The sequence below is a fragment of the Bombus vancouverensis genome, chromosome 11, assembly GCF_051014615.1.
Source record: "Bombus vancouverensis nearcticus chromosome 11, iyBomVanc1_principal, whole genome shotgun sequence".
Taxonomy (NCBI): Eukaryota; Metazoa; Arthropoda; class Insecta; order Hymenoptera; family Apidae; genus Bombus; species Bombus vancouverensis.
Genome location: NC_134921.1, coordinates 13,080,653 through 13,097,889, shown reverse-complemented (window position 1 = coordinate 13,097,889; position 17,237 = coordinate 13,080,653). Strand labels below are relative to the sequence as shown.

Here is a 17,237-nt window from a genome sequence, read left to right as displayed (position 1 = left end):
CCTTCTTTGTCTTTCCACCGGATCGTTCCCGTTTTCTTTCCCTCTTCTCTCGCTTCGCGCATGTCCTCTTTTTTTCAATACGGATTTAATCCGAAAGACGTCGGTAATGGCGTCGACTCGTTTCCCTCCATGAAATAAACGCATTTAATCTTTCAACGCTTCTTACAGAAAAGTGTGATAGATCGATATGGATCGACGAAACGTGCTTTAACGGTGGTGGCCGATCGTTTCCATGATATCTTGCAAAGCTAAAGTAAACTGGTTACTGTTCTTCGTAATGTGTATGAAAAGGTTACGTTTAAATCGTCATTTAATTTGGAAAAATTGAACGAAATAATCGTCTGTTTCGCAAATCAATTACACGCGATCTTGGTGAATGTATGCGAAACTCGCGTGCCAAAGCCTCTTACATCTCTATTATGTTTTCATTAAAAAAACGAAAGGTACATTTTTGCTTGCAAATTTATAAGCGCATTAGCACGGTATGTAATCCAATGGCAAAAGGCATCGCCGTTCTTCACCCCCGTGTATTTCATACGTTCCTTCTCCCGTTATCCCTTTGTTCTTCTTTATTTTTTAATCGCACCCCTCCCCCTTTTTTATTGCTTTTAATCCAAACACGTCAGCAGTAGCATTGTTCCGGTCTGACCAAAGTCAAATGCGCTTAATCTTTTTGCCACTTGCTTTGCAAATCTGCTTTTAATTATTCTTTACATTTGGCCCCTTCCTTTTTCTCAAACAGGATAACGGTGTTTTAAAACTGTTGAAATGCGTAATCTTGTAGCGTTATCACTTTTATGAAATAATAATGATAAATAAATCTTTCCGGATATTTTTTGACGTTCTTTTTTTATATCTGAATTTTCTATATCTGAATTTTTCTACGGTATCGTCCCACTGTTCTCCAAGGAATCGTTCAATTTAACCGGACGACTCGATTATCCAACTTCCATTGCATACAGATCGAATTATACAGCTATAAGACGATCATCGTTCTTCCCATTTTCCACGAGTGTAAAATTCATCGTGGACGAGCGACGTACACAGTCGCGCATAGTTAGGTGTGTCGGCTCGCGTCTCGTAGCGCCGTAATTCGCGTTGCACGCTTTGAAATTCAACCGGGCCAAAGAGCACGCGACTATGTAACGTTGACAGTGGTGGCCTCTCGTTCGTAGCGCATGCTCGGTTTTCTTTCCCTGCAGCGGCGGTGTGCGTGTAGCATAATTGTTGCGCACGATACACGGGGCGACGAACAAACGTCAGAGGTTGGTAACTACCTCGGACGATCCACTGACGATGGTTCAGCCACCCCCGCGCTCGTTCTACCCCGCACGGGGTTCTAATTGGAGTAGGAGAAGAGGACCGGCGTTGCATAAACGCGCCTATTTGTCCATTATTTCAGATTCCCTTTGTCTTCCCTAATGAAACAATGAGTCTGCGCCGTAATTGCGTCATAGCCGTCCTGTCCCTACCTTCCTGCCATTGTGTACACCACTGCCTACCATGGCCTTCTCGTCTTATAATCCGAACAATGCAGCGGGATAATACCGTGCCCCTCTGCTGGACACACCACGCTGAAGGATTCTTTTACTAGACTCTCTGCTATCTCTCTCTCTCTCTCTCTCTCTCTTTCTCTCTCCCCATTCTTTTTCTTTTCCTAGCTTTCTTGTTTGTCACTGATTCTCCCTGAACGACGTAGGATCGTTGTAGATTTGGATTTGTAGTTATCCCTCCTATTTCAACAAATCGTCTCAATTACGAAGAAAAACGTTTATCGTTCAACCGTGTTTAACGCAAGCTGAAAATCTGGACCTTTCTGGTTGTATCATTTTGATATAAATTCGTTCGTAAACCTTGTGAATTACGATTCAGAGCGCAATATCGGGACGAGATATGAAAATGCGCAGACTCTTGGGATTATTTCTTCTTCGTGCGGTATCAATCCGGTGAATTGCGATTCTGCTGCTCTTATTTATTAATTCTTCATCAGATTACATTCGACGTTAAAATCCCATCGTCTTTGCTTCTCGTTGCTTCGTTTAATCTTTATCGCTCGATGTTTCGCTCCCCCCAAATCCTGTTTATATTAAAAACCACTATTCCAAGAGTATAATTGCATCGATTAACCATGTATCTCGTACAAAGCCTCATCGGCCTAGCAAAAATTAAATCGAATGCATTTCCCAATGCAATCGAATAGGAGATGGAAGATTTTAATATCAAATTGAACAGTATACTGAACGATATTGGTTGCGCGACTTGTTATATGAATTGAAACGTTATACATTTTTGGGTGGCTACGAAGGAAAAGATTCTTGACAGAATCATGAGGATGTTAATACGTAAAAAGAGGAGGGGGGGGGCGAATTAAAAATCTGACATCACCGATCGGATATCCTGCAGATGTTCCAACAGGATTTCAGCAGGGAATCGCTATTACTGCCGGGATTCTGTGTAGCGCGAATTACGCCGGTGCGAGTAAATATGGGCAGGAGGACGTAGCCAAGAGTACAAAGTAATCCCGGAGATTACCGGCTTACTCTGTCAGAAGATTACGTCAGGTCGAGGGTGTCAGCACCTCCCATGGGAGATGGGTGTACCCTAAAACTACCCTACATCTTGCGCCCTTTCTCTTACACTGTGTGATCCACCGTCGCGCATCGAAACAATCGATCACATTGTGTCTCGCTTGACCGTTTGCTTTAGAATCTCCGACAGGGAATGCGTGAAATATATCGTGGTTTACCGTGAACAGATTTGCGGTAGATCTCTGCTTTCTCGCATCTTTCTACACTTTTGCAAGATATAATCGTTGTTCGTGATTCCAAATTTGACGTAGCATTACTACGTAGCATTACGTAGCATACGTAGAGTATTTACTTTATCCGATTACGCTTTATGCACTTTCTCTTTTCTCAGAAATCGGCAAATATATTCAAAATTATTATAGGAACATTAAATTTGTCGTATGAAGCGGGCGAAATTGAACGCATTTATTAAAGTGCATTCGCGTTAGCATATGATTGTATATTTTGATAAATTAAAGGTCAATCGATTACAAATCCGCTCGTCAAGCGACATTTTCGCCTTATTTTATTTCGCTCGTCGCTGTTCCATTTATCCATTTGACACCGTTTGAAATTGATTTCTTGGACTAAAAGCGAAAAAAACGTGCCACTCAAAATCATTAGAGACTCGCGTGCCCGAAATATATGTCAAATGCTTTTAACAAAACGAGATACGAACATTTCAATTTATTCGGTATACGGGTTTAGTTTCCAAAATTTTCCAATTTGAATATTAAATTTTTCAGATTCTCCTTTTCATCGTATTTCTTCTATCTTTCTAACTGAAAATTATTCGTTCGCTACACTACTTACACACCGTATCTGTTTCTTCTTTAACGCATCCACTAAACTTGTCCAAATCTGTTTGTCACGAGAGTCGCAACTTTCGCTTCGTATTCATTCGTTTCATCGTACTAACCTGAACCCTGGCCTCGGTGAGGTTAATCTTCATCGCCAGATCCTCTCTCGTGAAGACATCCGGATAATGTGTCTGCGCAAACGCTGACTCCAGTTCCTCTAGTTGTTGAAGAGTGAACGTGGTTCTGTTCCTTCTTTGCTTTCGTCTCACGAAAGAATCCTCGCCGACTCCGTGCAAGGCTGGATGATACGCGGAGTAACTAGTGTCTGTAATATACGATCAAAATATCGCGATTAGACTTTCTTCTCCTTAACCTTGCTTTTACGAATATATATGTAACGTGTGTATATGTATATACGTAGGGGAGTTCTACTAGCGTTACGTAAAACAGTCGTAAAACATTTTAACAAATCCTTCATAAAAAAAGCCCTCACCCTCGATCCAACGTTCCATCCGATCTGGCGTATACCGCAGGTTTGACAAAAATTCAAAAGCACCCTATCGCCTGGTGCATGATTTAACGCGCGATGGCTCGTTCGCGGGCCAATTACGAGGAACACACAGTTCGTTCGTTGCAAATCGGAAAAACGGGGGCTGGCCAAAGCACGCGCAGACAAAAGGACGAAGGGGGATGAAGGGAAACGATGGCGTTGAACGCTGCGCGTACGACCTGACAAATGGAACAGAGAAATGGGCACAGCGAAGCTACAGGGAGAAAGAGAGATGGCCCAATGGGGGTAAACGTTACGAAAGCCAGAGAACCGCTTATCAATGATGCAGGGCAATCAGCGCAATTAATTACCGCGGCGCTAAGCCGGAGCTTAGCGAAAAACACAAATTAATTTCCTAAGCTCATAAAAATTCATGCGGCTTGCTCGGCTGCCGAACACGACCAACCTACCCTCGCGAGTATCGACTGTTGTTCGCCCTAACGATTCACGCATGTGCATCCACCTGCAAGATCGCGTTCAATTTTCCATTTTCACCGTGATTATGGTTTTGCTTTTACGGTTCCGATATGGTGGGTCGTTTTATCGGGTCCATCAGGGATCCTTTGGAACGGCTTGGGATGTTTTTGCAGGATAGGAGTATGTCGTTTTCCTTCGCTGGTTTGTTATCTGCTGTTTTCTTCTTCTGTTCTTTACGTCTAATACGTCATTTTCTACTTATCGTTGGAATTGTGTCTCGTGCCAAGCGATAAATTTTTGTTTCCCCATGGTGATACGTTCTAAACGCATACTACCAGAGTACAAAGCATAGTGTACCGGATAAATAAAGAGAAAAATAGACAGCAAGATTCGTAGCAAAGTTTCCTAACAACGATCTGACATATGCTTTCACCGCTACGACGATTCGATAATTTCGCGCTTCAAGCGAGCTTTAACACATAGGTATGCGTACACTTCGTTCTAAAATTTCACATAGATTTCACGCTAATTGACGCCGAACATTTCTAATTGGATTTCCTCGAGGCGTTCGGTGACGTTCACTTCCGTGAGCGTTTTTCGCATGGTTAAATTTAAAACCGGGTCCGACTCGTAGGGAACGCGAGAATTCAGGAATTCGATTGCGTCGGCACGTCTGTTCTGTTTGCAACAAGTCATCCATACCGGAAACCAACTTTCATAACTACCATGGAACAATTATACCGTTGAGCAAACTCGTACCGTGTCATTGGCAATAGTCTGCCGCCCCTGCAAAATTAATGTGTTCGTTCGCGAGGATTTTCGCGTGCAGTATGTATGACTTTGCAATTGAATTTCCCGCGATCGATGTCCTGTCCTCGCGTTTAATAACAGCCTTCTCGTCGCGGGAAATTGTCCAACCCCCAACCCCTTCCTGTTTCCATCAAATACGTTCCCTCTAATCGTCGCGACTCGTTTATTAAACGATAGCGTCAATTTCGTCGTGTATTATTTACGCGCAAACATCTTGCTTTTAACGCAGTTAACAATCGACAACAATAATGGGACGACAATCAGCGAACGATATGGGCCAGCGTGAAATTCGAAGATCGAAGAAGGGACGTTTTCGTGAGAAATGGTGAATAGAAGAGAGGTAAGAAAGCAAGAATCGAAGCTCGCGTCGGTTGGCTAAATAAATTTATCGGTGGCCGAAACTGAAATCCACTCAAGATCTTAGATTAGACTCGTGAGCGGGGACGAAGTCTGGATCCAGACAACTCGCACAACTCATCGAGACTCCTGGCTTGATCCAATTTATTAACGTACCCGACAACCGTGCGCGCAAGGAAGGTCCCGCTGACTTTTGTACACGTTTCCTTTTCCAGCGACACACGTCGCCACGAGAAGGGTCATAGTTTTGTCTGGCCGCCGAGGGAAAAACAATAGAGGGATTAATTTCTTCTTGCCAGGAAGCAGACGCGGAAAGCTCGCACGTGTCCCGTCGACACGCTACGTGCGCCTTTAAAACACTTTGTCCTCTTCACTCGGGACCGTCCTTGATTTGCTTCCGCTCGAAATGCGTGTCTGGATTAACCCTTTCGGTACCGATGGGACAGGTACCGAACTCTGAGTGTCGGGAATCGTGTTTTTGTCGTTTCACTGGTTCTGTGTTTCTGGCCTGTGATTCGTTCGAAGAGTCGTTCTTGTAATCAAGAGAATGGGATTAAATTGAAATTACCGTTATATAAAGATTCGATTTGTATTCTCCGTTTTTCGTCATATTCTATTTTAGTCGAAAAATACAATAGAAAGGAACGAAGAAAAGCGAAGAATAATGATAAAAACGATTATCGCGTTTACCTCTGCCTGAAATTCGTTGCAGAACGGCCGGAGTGGATGGGTTGGAAGGTTTGGTGGAAAAACTAGATACAGAACGAAATCTAATGACACCCCGACCGTTACTAATGACGGTAACGAGCTAGTTAGATGTTAGAGCGAATGTCGGTGGGTTCGGACCCTGCGCCGAGTGAACCCACTTACCGACTTATCACGTAGTTACCTAATCTGTTTATCCCAACGGGGGGTGATGAGGGGGGGGGCAGCGACCAGGGGAGTTGGAAGGGTGCACGAACGTCCCTGAGGACACTCTACCCCTGCGCCCCTTCTACCATCCAGCAGGCATCGTTTAGGTTTAGACACACACGTGCTGTCGAAATTACGTGTTTTAGGTTGTACAGGATGCGCAGACGATAGTGATTTTTAGCAGCAACGAGTGTTTTTAAATGTTTTTAAATTCGATCGTTCAGCTAGCAAGCGGAGTGTGAGATATTTCGGGCCTCCAGTCCAAGAGTCCTTCGTATTTGTTAGAAACGAAGACGAGATTTTTGTTCTAAATTCAATTATAAATCGAGTCGTATTTTTAGGGTAAAAACTATAATTACGCGAGTAACGAGTTACTTAAACGAACCGCGTAACGCAAATTTTTCAACAAGAAAATTCCAAGAAACGATTATAGCATTTCGGCTTGGATTAAATTCGTCCTACCTGGAAATAAAATTTTTACAATTTTCGCAATTATCAACAGGCAAAAGAATAAAGTTTCGGCAACGCTTTAAGGAATTCTTCGTGTTTTTCGTCGCGTTCTAATCAACGGTAAACGCGCGTACGAATTTCACTTAATTTTAAGTGGAGCTACGGGGAGCGCCTGCGATAAAGGGAATGATAAATGCGCATTAAAAACATAATTTCACTTTGCGCCAGGGAAATCAATATTTTATTTAAACTATATTTCGGGCCTAGATGGAAGGGCACTTATACACGTCCCTGAGGATACCGTATCTCTTTCCCCTCTTCACCTACGGTCCCCATTCGATTATCTACCTACCACATGTATCTCATTGAGGTTTATAATATGCAATAAAGTGAGCATACACATCGTGGCTCGATGAACCATGTTCGGACAGATGAAAAAAGAAGAAAAAAGAAAAAGAAGAAAGAAGAATAAAGAATCGACTTTTCTCGCTGCTCTTTTGATTGTTTAACGAATTAAATTTGTTAAATTAGGAGAAAATATCAAATAAAATGAACATCGTAGCAATTTTATTTTCGTTCGGAGTATCGCTGAAAGCATGAAATTCATCGCGCTATGGAACGATAATTTTCATAAATAACACGATCGAATCCGCAGAATTGTAAAAATAGGAATACAAAATTTAGCTCGCACAAAGGAAAACGCGATCAAATTTGATATTGCGGGATTCAATTCTAAAACGTCATATAAAATTCATCGCGTAAAATCGCGGAGAATGGCGCTTCCCGTCAAAATTCGATCGCGTTTTTCCAACGCGTAAAGAGCCAAAGAAACCCAGTGTTCCGACCCCGTGACATTCCAGCAAAATGATATATATCTACAAACGGGAGTTAACGTACGCGACAGAAACGAGATTCGACTTGGAAAGCGATCGGTGAATAGGCAAACTGGCGTCGAAGTTCCGAAGAGCGACTCGGCACTGCCGTCGGGACGCGGTTTAGCCGGAAGTTGCTCCGAAGTGCAAATTAAGTTTAGCGGCCGTCCAGTTTGTAGCGTCCACTTTGCGTAACTCGGTCTAGTCGGTAATGTAACTTCATCGATGTGTTCCGCCAGAGCAAGTGCCGGTACAATCAATCTCCCTTTTCTCTCTTCCTCTCCCTTTCCCTTTCTAACGTCCATCCACCTTGCTGCACGATTTTCTTTAATTATACCGCGATCATCGCCTTTTCCTTAACTCTCTTTTAACGTCGCTATCGGCAATATTTTTGTATTGACAGACGCTAGATCGGTCTTCGTGGAATACCGTTTCTTCGAACGAACCTTCGAAATTAGGCCCAGAACTCAAGAATGCTTAGAACAGAGTTCGCGAATAAATAATCATTAAGGACTTACATCAAATTTCTTACTAATGCTTAAACCTTCGATGGACGGTTCCATCGTCGTTTATAATTCTTGTTATGTCGAGGGTGATTTGAGAAATTGAATCGACGTTTCTCCATGACATAGCTCGCTTTAAAATCCACCCTCGCAACGGCTAGAGTGAAATCGAGGAAGAATAGCAAGGGGGAAAATAGATGAAGAAATGTAAGATTATGGGCGGAATCAAATTTTTCTTACGGGGGTAAATCGGAACAAAACGGTACTCTGGGGGATCGAGTCGCCGGAAGGCACGAGGTACATCGATAGTATTTGCCAACTTAATTATTACGTTTTGCGATATTTTGGGGAATGCAATTTATTATTTTTATACCCTGTATTAAACTATAATTCCCTTTGTTTTATTATATAATCGTCTGCTCCCATTGGAATCGAATGTCCTCGCTTTTAGAAAAATGCAAGATCAACCGATATTGTAAAAAATTTTCTTTCGTTTAATGCCCTGTCAGTTTTCGATAAAACGCGTAGTTTGAAAAAGAAATTTTTCCATCGCGACCAAACGTTTAAAAAGTCATCGAAAGAAAAAGACTTCTTTAAATTTGAACTGCTATCCGAAAATCCGTGGACAAAACGCAAGAGACAAATGGAATATCTACTTACAAGGGTGAGTAGCAGCGAATGGGTACTCGAGGGTGGGTGGTAACCGTGGCGTTGGAAGACCCGGGGGGCAGTGGTAGCAGAACATGCCGCCTGGCCTGGCCACCGTCCCACCCCCCGGCCCTCCACCTCCTCCTGCCCCTGGCACCTGCGGTTGACTCGACTGCTGCTGCTGCTGCTGCTGCTGCTGCTGTTGTTGTTGCTGCTGTTGCTGTTGCTGATGATGCGTGTGGTGGTGGTTATTGTTCGGCTGGTGAGTGTGAACTGATCCAATCTGCAATTAGAGAGAAAGAGGGGTTACTTACGTAAGTCGTGCATCATTTTTCCAGGAAAGTGAATTAGAGGTTGTTAGACAATAGAGTCACTGGTATTTCTGGAAGATTTATCGGGGAAGGAGGGGACGAATTATGTAATTGCTGGTTGTCGGTAACAATTGTTTAGTAGGAGGCTTAGTTGGAAGACAGGCTAATCGGTTTCTACGATAGACCGGAATCGAAGCGCCGATAAACAGACGTTTAGTTCGTGTTTTGACAGAGTTTTGAGTACAACGTTAAAACGGAGTATCTTCGTTTGCAAGTTAATTACTATTTTTCAAATTTTTAATCCTTTTTCGTACAATCGCGTAGTCGCTTGTTGCTGCGTTATATCGTAAAAGCAGTTTATCCCAAAGGGTAAACACAATTTAAACTCGGTTTTAGGAAGAAAGGAATACGCGATGCTCGTCGAGATAATTTTTCATTAATTAGTTTGAAATAATTCGCTTATAATTTATCAAAGTACAAGTTACGCTGAATTTATATAAGATATTTCTGCGCAAACAATTACAATGGCAAACTAAGTATGTAGCGGCACACGAGTCAGAGGACAATTCAAATCCTGCTGTTGTTTTACCTCGGAGTATCAAGACCGCTAGTTTACGAGTAATGTGAGAACAAATAAACTCCGGGCAAAACGATGTCGCTGTTACATACAACCGTGAAACGTAGACGAATTCGAATTTTCCGGTTCTCCCCCGACCAGTGTAAATAAACGGACGCGATCGCGAGCGGAAGAGTTTCGAATAGTATCGAAGAGCATCAACGAGTATAAACGAGTATCGAGGTGAATCTACAGAGTTTTTCCGAGTATTTATCGAGTATTTATTCCGCGACTTGTATTTGTACCAAATACGTCTTCACGAATTCGTCTGTAAATAATTTATTTACTTATTTGTTTATTCGAAATATATTTTGCGGACTGCGACAGCAATATTTCGCTCAACCTAACAACGATCGATCCTCCACACGTATAACCGGACTCTATCCACTTACACGCACGAAATAATTAACCATTAAATTGGATCTAATTACGTAAGTGCACGTAGAATGATAATGACGATATTGCCAAAGCAGTTGTTCGGAGATAACGACCGTATGGTCAAAGTTCTCCATAGGTTAAGTTTGAGTAACGAAATGGCCATCGACGCAAAAATCAATCGCATTTTCGCTTCGAAGCGATATCGATACCAACGAAGTACCTGTAATTGTGGGCTATCTACGATCCAAGCTTGTCTACCCGTGCTTTCCTCGCGATTGGTAAATCTTTTAACCAAGCTGCGACTACGATCTTTTCGCGAGATCGTGACTACGAAGTGCCTCGCGAGACCGATCGTACGTTTCAACCGGAAGCCCCTCGACGTTTCTCGTTTGGTTACGTACACATGCTATCACGTGCAACGTCCTCGTAACGAGCACCTCGGTAACCTGGCTACTTGCGATTTCCCCGAGCGATACTGGGATTTTCGAAAGCGGGCTGAAACGCGATTAAGAGAGAGAAGCCGACAAGGGGTTGGCGTCGGGCACGGGGGCCAAGAGGGCCACAGTGGAATCTAGAGGGGAAGAAGGTTGGAGGCATATAGGCGGCCGATTACGCCGATCCCCATTAGAGGGATTGTAAACTCTCGTAAATAAATAATGCACGTATAGGCGAGGAGCGTGGAGGGCTCTTTGCCTAAGCAGCCATCGGTCGGTGGAACTTAATAAACGGCGGGGTTATCAATTTATAATGGGTCGGCGTGTCGCGCATGCGCATGCCTACAGGGCCGTAGCTCTGCTTACATAACGGCGTGCACGCGAACAGCAAGCTTTAAACTCCGTGTATTCCCTAACTCTGTGCTCTTCCGCCACCTTCTCCTCTATATACACGCGATTCTACGTTGCTTGCTTCCAACCACCGGCCGCACCACCGACCCACCGCCTCGCGAACCTTCCCTCTCGATCGTTCCCGCCGTTCCTCTCTCTCTCTCTCTCTCTCTTTTACTAGTTTCTCTCTGCCTTTGTTGCTCCTTCGCCCTTTGCGGCTCCGCTACAAGGGACAAATTGAATTTTAGATCATGCCGTGCTCTTCTGGGGTCCAGGAGAAAACCGAGGCGGAGAGACAGAGAGAAGGAGCGAGAGAACGGCAACGAATAGCGGTGGTGGGGCAGCCGGGTGGTTGGATCTGGGAGCAGACGTCGAGATGATACTAATTGAAATTTGAAATTGATATTAGCGAATTATTACCCCTCTCTGTCGCGCGCGCTCGCTTCAGCTTGGCCCAACGCAATTACGGCCGCGTGTCGGGTATCAAAAGTAATTGCTGCCAAACTTAACGAAATTTAGCCAATTTTCGTTTCGGCTGCCCGACCTTCCACGACGACGGATTACTGGCTCGGGTTTCGCTTTACGTATGCACGCAGCCTCCTTTCCGAGGGATCGCAAATGGAATTTCGGGGGTGATTTCGATGCTGCCCGTAAAACCATTTCGGTGCAGCGTCTTCGCTTTTCCCGGAAGTCGATGAAAAGTTCGAACCTCGTACGGTAACGCTTAGTCTGTATCGGGCCCTTAGAATTTTTACCTACGTATATCGGTCACTTTCGTTTATCAAAATTTCACCAATTTTCGCTAATTCGAAGTTTCACTTTGTTTTTCAAATTTATTTCATTAAAGAACGCAACAAGTTCCAAAGACTTTCCGGTATCCGGTGTTCGTTGTTTCGGATAAAGGACAAACTATATTCACCCCCGAAAGAACGAATCCGCTAGTCCACTTTCTTTCTATATAACCCCGAGCAAACCAAAAATCAACCGAGACACCCTTTTTCACCCTCGTCTGTCCGCGCGCTCCAACATCAAACGTCGCGAGCCAGTGACACCATTAAATGGATCAGCCGATTAGTCGCAGGTAGAAAGAATCGAATCAACCCCTCTGAATACTCGGTAACAACCCTTGGTAGCCTAGGTTGGTCGAGTTAGACGCGTAATGACGGAACATACGCATCGACAGAAGGGACGAAATGTAGCGAGGCTAATCCGCGATGGGTGCCCCGGGGTGTCCCTCGAGCTCTGGCTGCTGCAGCAGGTCCTTAGCCCTTTCGATGTACGTACACGCCAGACGTGCTCCCTCGAAAATAAACCTGCGTGCGGTCCAGGGGTGTATTTGCGGTGTTCAACCAGCGGGGGCGAAACATTATGCCAGTGTTTTATTGTGCGATCATCCGACTGCACCCTATTCTAAGAGCATAAGGGATTGCGGCTTCGAGTGGAGTGTGTTTACACATTGGCACACGCGTCGGATTTGTTACACGCTCGTTACGTTACGAGTTTTCGTAGCCAGTTAGCGGGGTTCGATGGTACGTAGCTGGCAATTCGATTCGCGTCGACGTGGTTTCTATGATTCGCTTGTAATCGGGTTCGACGGGTGAGAAAATTCGTACAACGCGGCCGATACGTTACAGGAAATCGCGTTACACCATGGTACTTTCGAGTGTTTGACCAAATTTTCTATTTTCTTTTTCTCTTTCCTTTCTTCTCTTTTTACAAGCGCTTATATATCTTTGCGAAGAATTTGAAACGACATTAACCCAGATACGATCCGACTTCTTCTCCCAGTGTTTTCCAAAATAACCTTGTTTTTTCACGATGCGAAATGTTCGTTCGCTTATCTCGATCTTCAAGAGAGGAGAACGATATACGATCGAATTACCGTAGTTATTTCTTCCGGGTGGTTGCAAACATACAACTCGTCCTATTTTTCCGTGCTTAACACAGGCATGGAAATTGGTTCGTGAGAGCGTAGAGCAACCGATCTATCGATATCGATGCTGATGTCGACGCACCGGAGAGTGCCGGATAGTCCATTACGAAGTTTACGAAAATTACAGCGATGTTAGTCCCGTAACGGTGTGTGAGTAATGTACACATCCAATGGTTCGGTAACCCGGATTATGGACATCCAGTAATGCCGGTATTCAATTATTTGGGTACACGTAGGAATATCTTGTTACCGACAGTTCTAATTGCGCGGGGCCAGTGTTATCGAGTTACTGTAGTTTAACATCCTTGCAAGTATAGCGCATCATTTATGAGTATCGGAACACACAGCTCGTAATTAGATTTCAATACTGCGGATAATTAGATTTTTGGGCAAACAGAGAGATAGACCAGCCAGTAACGATCGCGAGTTTCGTTTTCTCTTCCCTTTCGTATCGCCAATAAGATTCTACGATTTGATAATTTTTTGAAAGACAGCGGATTACGAAGTTTGGAAAAAGTAAAGGCAGCTGTTGCTACGAGGCGTAAATCCGCGAGTAAATAAGCGAATTTCTCGTAATCCAGAAATCGTTCGCAGCGATTCGTGCCGAAGCGAAAATTCGCGTAGAAGCGCGATACGTTGCACGGTTGTCAAATATCCCGGCTGTTTAGATTCCGCGTGTGTAACACTGCGCTCATTAGAGAGCGGCGCTAATTGCATAATTGGTGCCGGCAATTACGAGCAAAGCGGTGCCGCGTCGGCTGACGTCAACATCCAATAATTCGGCACGCGACGACAATCGCGCGCTGCACCGCCACGCCATTGCGCAAATAGCACGAATCGCAATTAAAAGCGATAATACTGTAATTAGCTTGCTGTCACGCCTCGCCCCGTCGCTACCCTGTCGCTATTCTCCCGCTATTCTCTCGCTAATTTCTCGTTTCCGCGCGATAGCATCCTCCCCGAGTCGACTACGACACTAGGGGGTTGAATCCGGTAAACGCGCGACGGATTCCACGCTTTCTTGTCCCTCTCCGAGACTCGATACTGGCGTTTATTCGACAATTGCTATATCCTCTGATTAATTCCTCCTGCTAATTCAACGAGGTGAAACGGCGTTACGTAAGTTTGTTCGGATTGTCGATAGCGATACAGGGGTGAGTTTGGGTGAAAAGTAAGTTTTACGAATAAAGCGAATTTTAATCGACTCTTTTTTTCCAATTGTTGATTCTATAGGAAAGTTGCGACTTAGATTTCGATCAGGTTTAAATCTTTGTCCCGTTCATACACGCCAACTACGTTTCACCGTTCCAGCGAATGTTAAACACAGAAAGCCATAAATTAATATATGCCCATGACCGAGGGGACTAAAATTGTCTAATTGATATAATCGAATTTAACGGAATTGATATTAGTGCCAATGTTGATATTAACGGTAAATAATATTAATTGAAATCCGCGTTAATATTTATATCGTAACCACAATTCTGCCCAATTTCCAATAATTTTTGTGCCATTCCCCCGCGTGGAATCATCTATTCGTAGGACGTTTTTCGATGTCTGTTTCGAGTATCGAACTCGACTCTGTGTCAAGCTATACACCTACCTACGAAGAGAGACTGTCACGAACGGCTAAAAATCAAGCCCGAGTCTTCTATCGAGTCTAACTGCGTAAAATTCGTGGAGCGAGCAATTGGAACGACATCGTCGTGTCGTCGTACATTGGAAAACTTGACGGAGACGCGATTAACGAAGATTTCATTAGGGACAATATTGCGCTCGCATCGGCGCTCGTTGACCGACGGGGTCCTGGTTTCTTTATTGGCCGGCTGGAATAAATTGGAGAGAATTAATTAAGCGGCACAAATTGGATGCACCGTGTTAGCCCTTATTCCTGGATGACACAATTTAATAAGCATCTATTACTATACGACGAAGGCCCTTAGGTTCTAAAGTTGAGAGGAATGCGAAGGGCAAAGGAAACAAACTTTTGCGTGCTTTCGTTAATTGCGTTTGCTGCGTTGCAAAGTGACCGCTCTTTTTATTTCTTTCGACGCCGCATTAACGTCTTCTTCGCCTTTTTTCGAGTAGAATGTCGTCTCGTCTGCGCTATTTTGTCCAATAAATTTAATAAATTCGCAGTATCAGCTTTTGCTGTATAACTTTCGCAAGTTACAATTTGTTGTAACATATCGCGAGATAATTGTCACATCTGTTCCGCGACTTTTGACAGTATCGATCACGTTCAAAGTTATTCTTTTACTCGACGATTGAGGTAATAAGCTAATCGTAAACGGCGATAGAAAATTAGCCGTATCGCAATTCGCTCTCAAAATCTGTCCAATATCGGAGCAAAGCCGGCTGGAGGATCGGACCAGAGGCATGCCGGAGAGGCAGTGTTTCGATTGGCACGGGTCAAAAGGGAAGAGCGTGCCCCAGAACGTAATATCGTGTCGCGCACAATACAATTGTAGATCGGCTTCTTCAATAATATTACGGCATAGACGGTTAACGGGTTAAGAGCGCGCATTGTCGTCTCGTTGAAAAGAAATCGAGGACGAAACGAACTGTGGGTAAATATGCGCGGCGTAAGGCCATTTTGCCCCGACGATCGCGGCGGCCAATTAGACGCCACGACATATACAGGGTGTTAATAAACGTGCAGAGAGACAGCGAGACTCTTTCGTACAGCGTAGAGGATCGTGCGTGCGTTTCGACGATGACAAATGCCTTGACACATCTGCGGACTAGTTTGTCTCAAATTTGATCACAGGCCACATCTGTGCTCTTATTCGTCCGGCAATGTCTACGTATCCGTGGTCGGTAATTTTCTGGGAATCCTACGGTGGAAAGTGAATTAGAGAAAATAAGAAGGACGTAAAAATTCATTTAAAAAAATCCTCTAGACGAATTCGAACGTTATATCGTTTTCTGTACTTATCTGGTTTTTCCGAACGACGTATATCTCTATCGCTTCCCCACCGAAACCCTCGTACGTAAGTGTACTTTAGATTATGGTACCTTTGATGCAGTCAATGAAATCAGGCTTTCAGAGAACGAATAAAGATGCCTCTAAATAGGGTGTCTCTCTCCTCTTGATTTATTTCCATCTACGATACTCGAACTGCATCCTCCGTATTACGCGATATCATATGACTGGTAATCCATAAAATTTACCTTGAAAATTGTGTTTCTTTTACCGTCGAACTTATCACCGACTTATCACGAACATTAACTCGTGATGTCGAGATTCTTCAAATTTATTAACGATATTAGGTTTGTGGAGCGCGAAGGCCCTTGTATCTTGGCAGAGTCAAACGATGTAATTAAACGATTAAACGTCTCTCGTCGGAGATTCACATTCCGAAACACTTTTTCGATCGTTTTCTTCGTTAACACCCTGTAGAGAATCGCACGGCCCTGTCTATAGACCGCATCGAGTACGGTGTAATGTACTTTGGTTAAGCGCATCGGAGCATGCTCGTCGCCGAGTTAACGCATTTAATGGAGGTTAATTTTGCATATGGTATTGCTCCCCCGTGCCCTAACCTCTTTACTCGCGCACGCTCAACCATCCCCCGGATCGTAAGCTCACGACCAAACTACCCGAAATTACTGCCGGAGAACGGGCATCATTATTAAACCGGTCGCTCGATCTTTCCGGCTGATCGAATTATGCGGTTAAGTATTCAGTTACTTTAGTTCATCGTATCAGTTTTTTGCCTCGGATGTTGCTTCAACAAAAACTTCTTCTTCGCCCCCTTTTCCTCCCTTTTTGGTCGAACAGCTTTAACAGCTTTAAATCAAGATCGTCGGTCTTTTATCGTTTTCCTCTCGATTCTACCATAGTTTCAGGTTTTCGCAATCCTGGCTAATTGGATCGAATTTAGCAGTCGGATTTAACAAATATTCGTTTGATCAACCACGCTTCTAGCGTTTGCATTTAATAATCGGCCATTCTTTCTCGAGATTTTAGAGGATTTTTCCAATTCCGTGTAATGTTTATCGGCGCGAGTGCTGAGAACGCGTCGTTGAGCGAGGATCAACGATGGAAGCATCGCTTCGCGCGACGATCGACGCGATAATCGAGGCGTCAACCCTCCCGGAGCGGTGCGCGACAGCCAGGATAAATCAAATATAAATGGATAAGCGGGAAATAAACCGAAAACCACCGGGTGGCCTGCTCGAACCGAAAGGGAAAAGCGGAACGGCCGGCTATGATCGAGCCTCGACCATCCTCACCCTTTTTCGTGCGGGGTGACTGCCACCACGGTTACGACGAAAAAAGTAAA

The 17,237-nt window shown here is 44.1% G+C and overlaps 1 protein-coding gene across 1 annotated transcript in view; it reads right to left on the bottom strand.

Moving 5' to 3' along the window:
- Window positions 1-17,237, bottom strand: part of Drgx (Dorsal root ganglia homeobox) — a 39,468-nt gene that overhangs the window by 8,568 nt on the left and 13,663 nt on the right. Inside the window, exons 2-3 of the mRNA XM_033329958.2 lie at window positions 8,899-9,169; window positions 3,487-3,692 (exon numbers count right to left, since the gene is read on the bottom strand). Coding sequence (XP_033185849.1) covers window positions 3,487-3,692; window positions 8,899-8,983 — 291 coding nt within the window. The 5' untranslated portion in view covers window positions 8,984-9,169. The remainder of the gene's footprint in view (window positions 1-3,486; window positions 3,693-8,898; window positions 9,170-17,237) is intronic.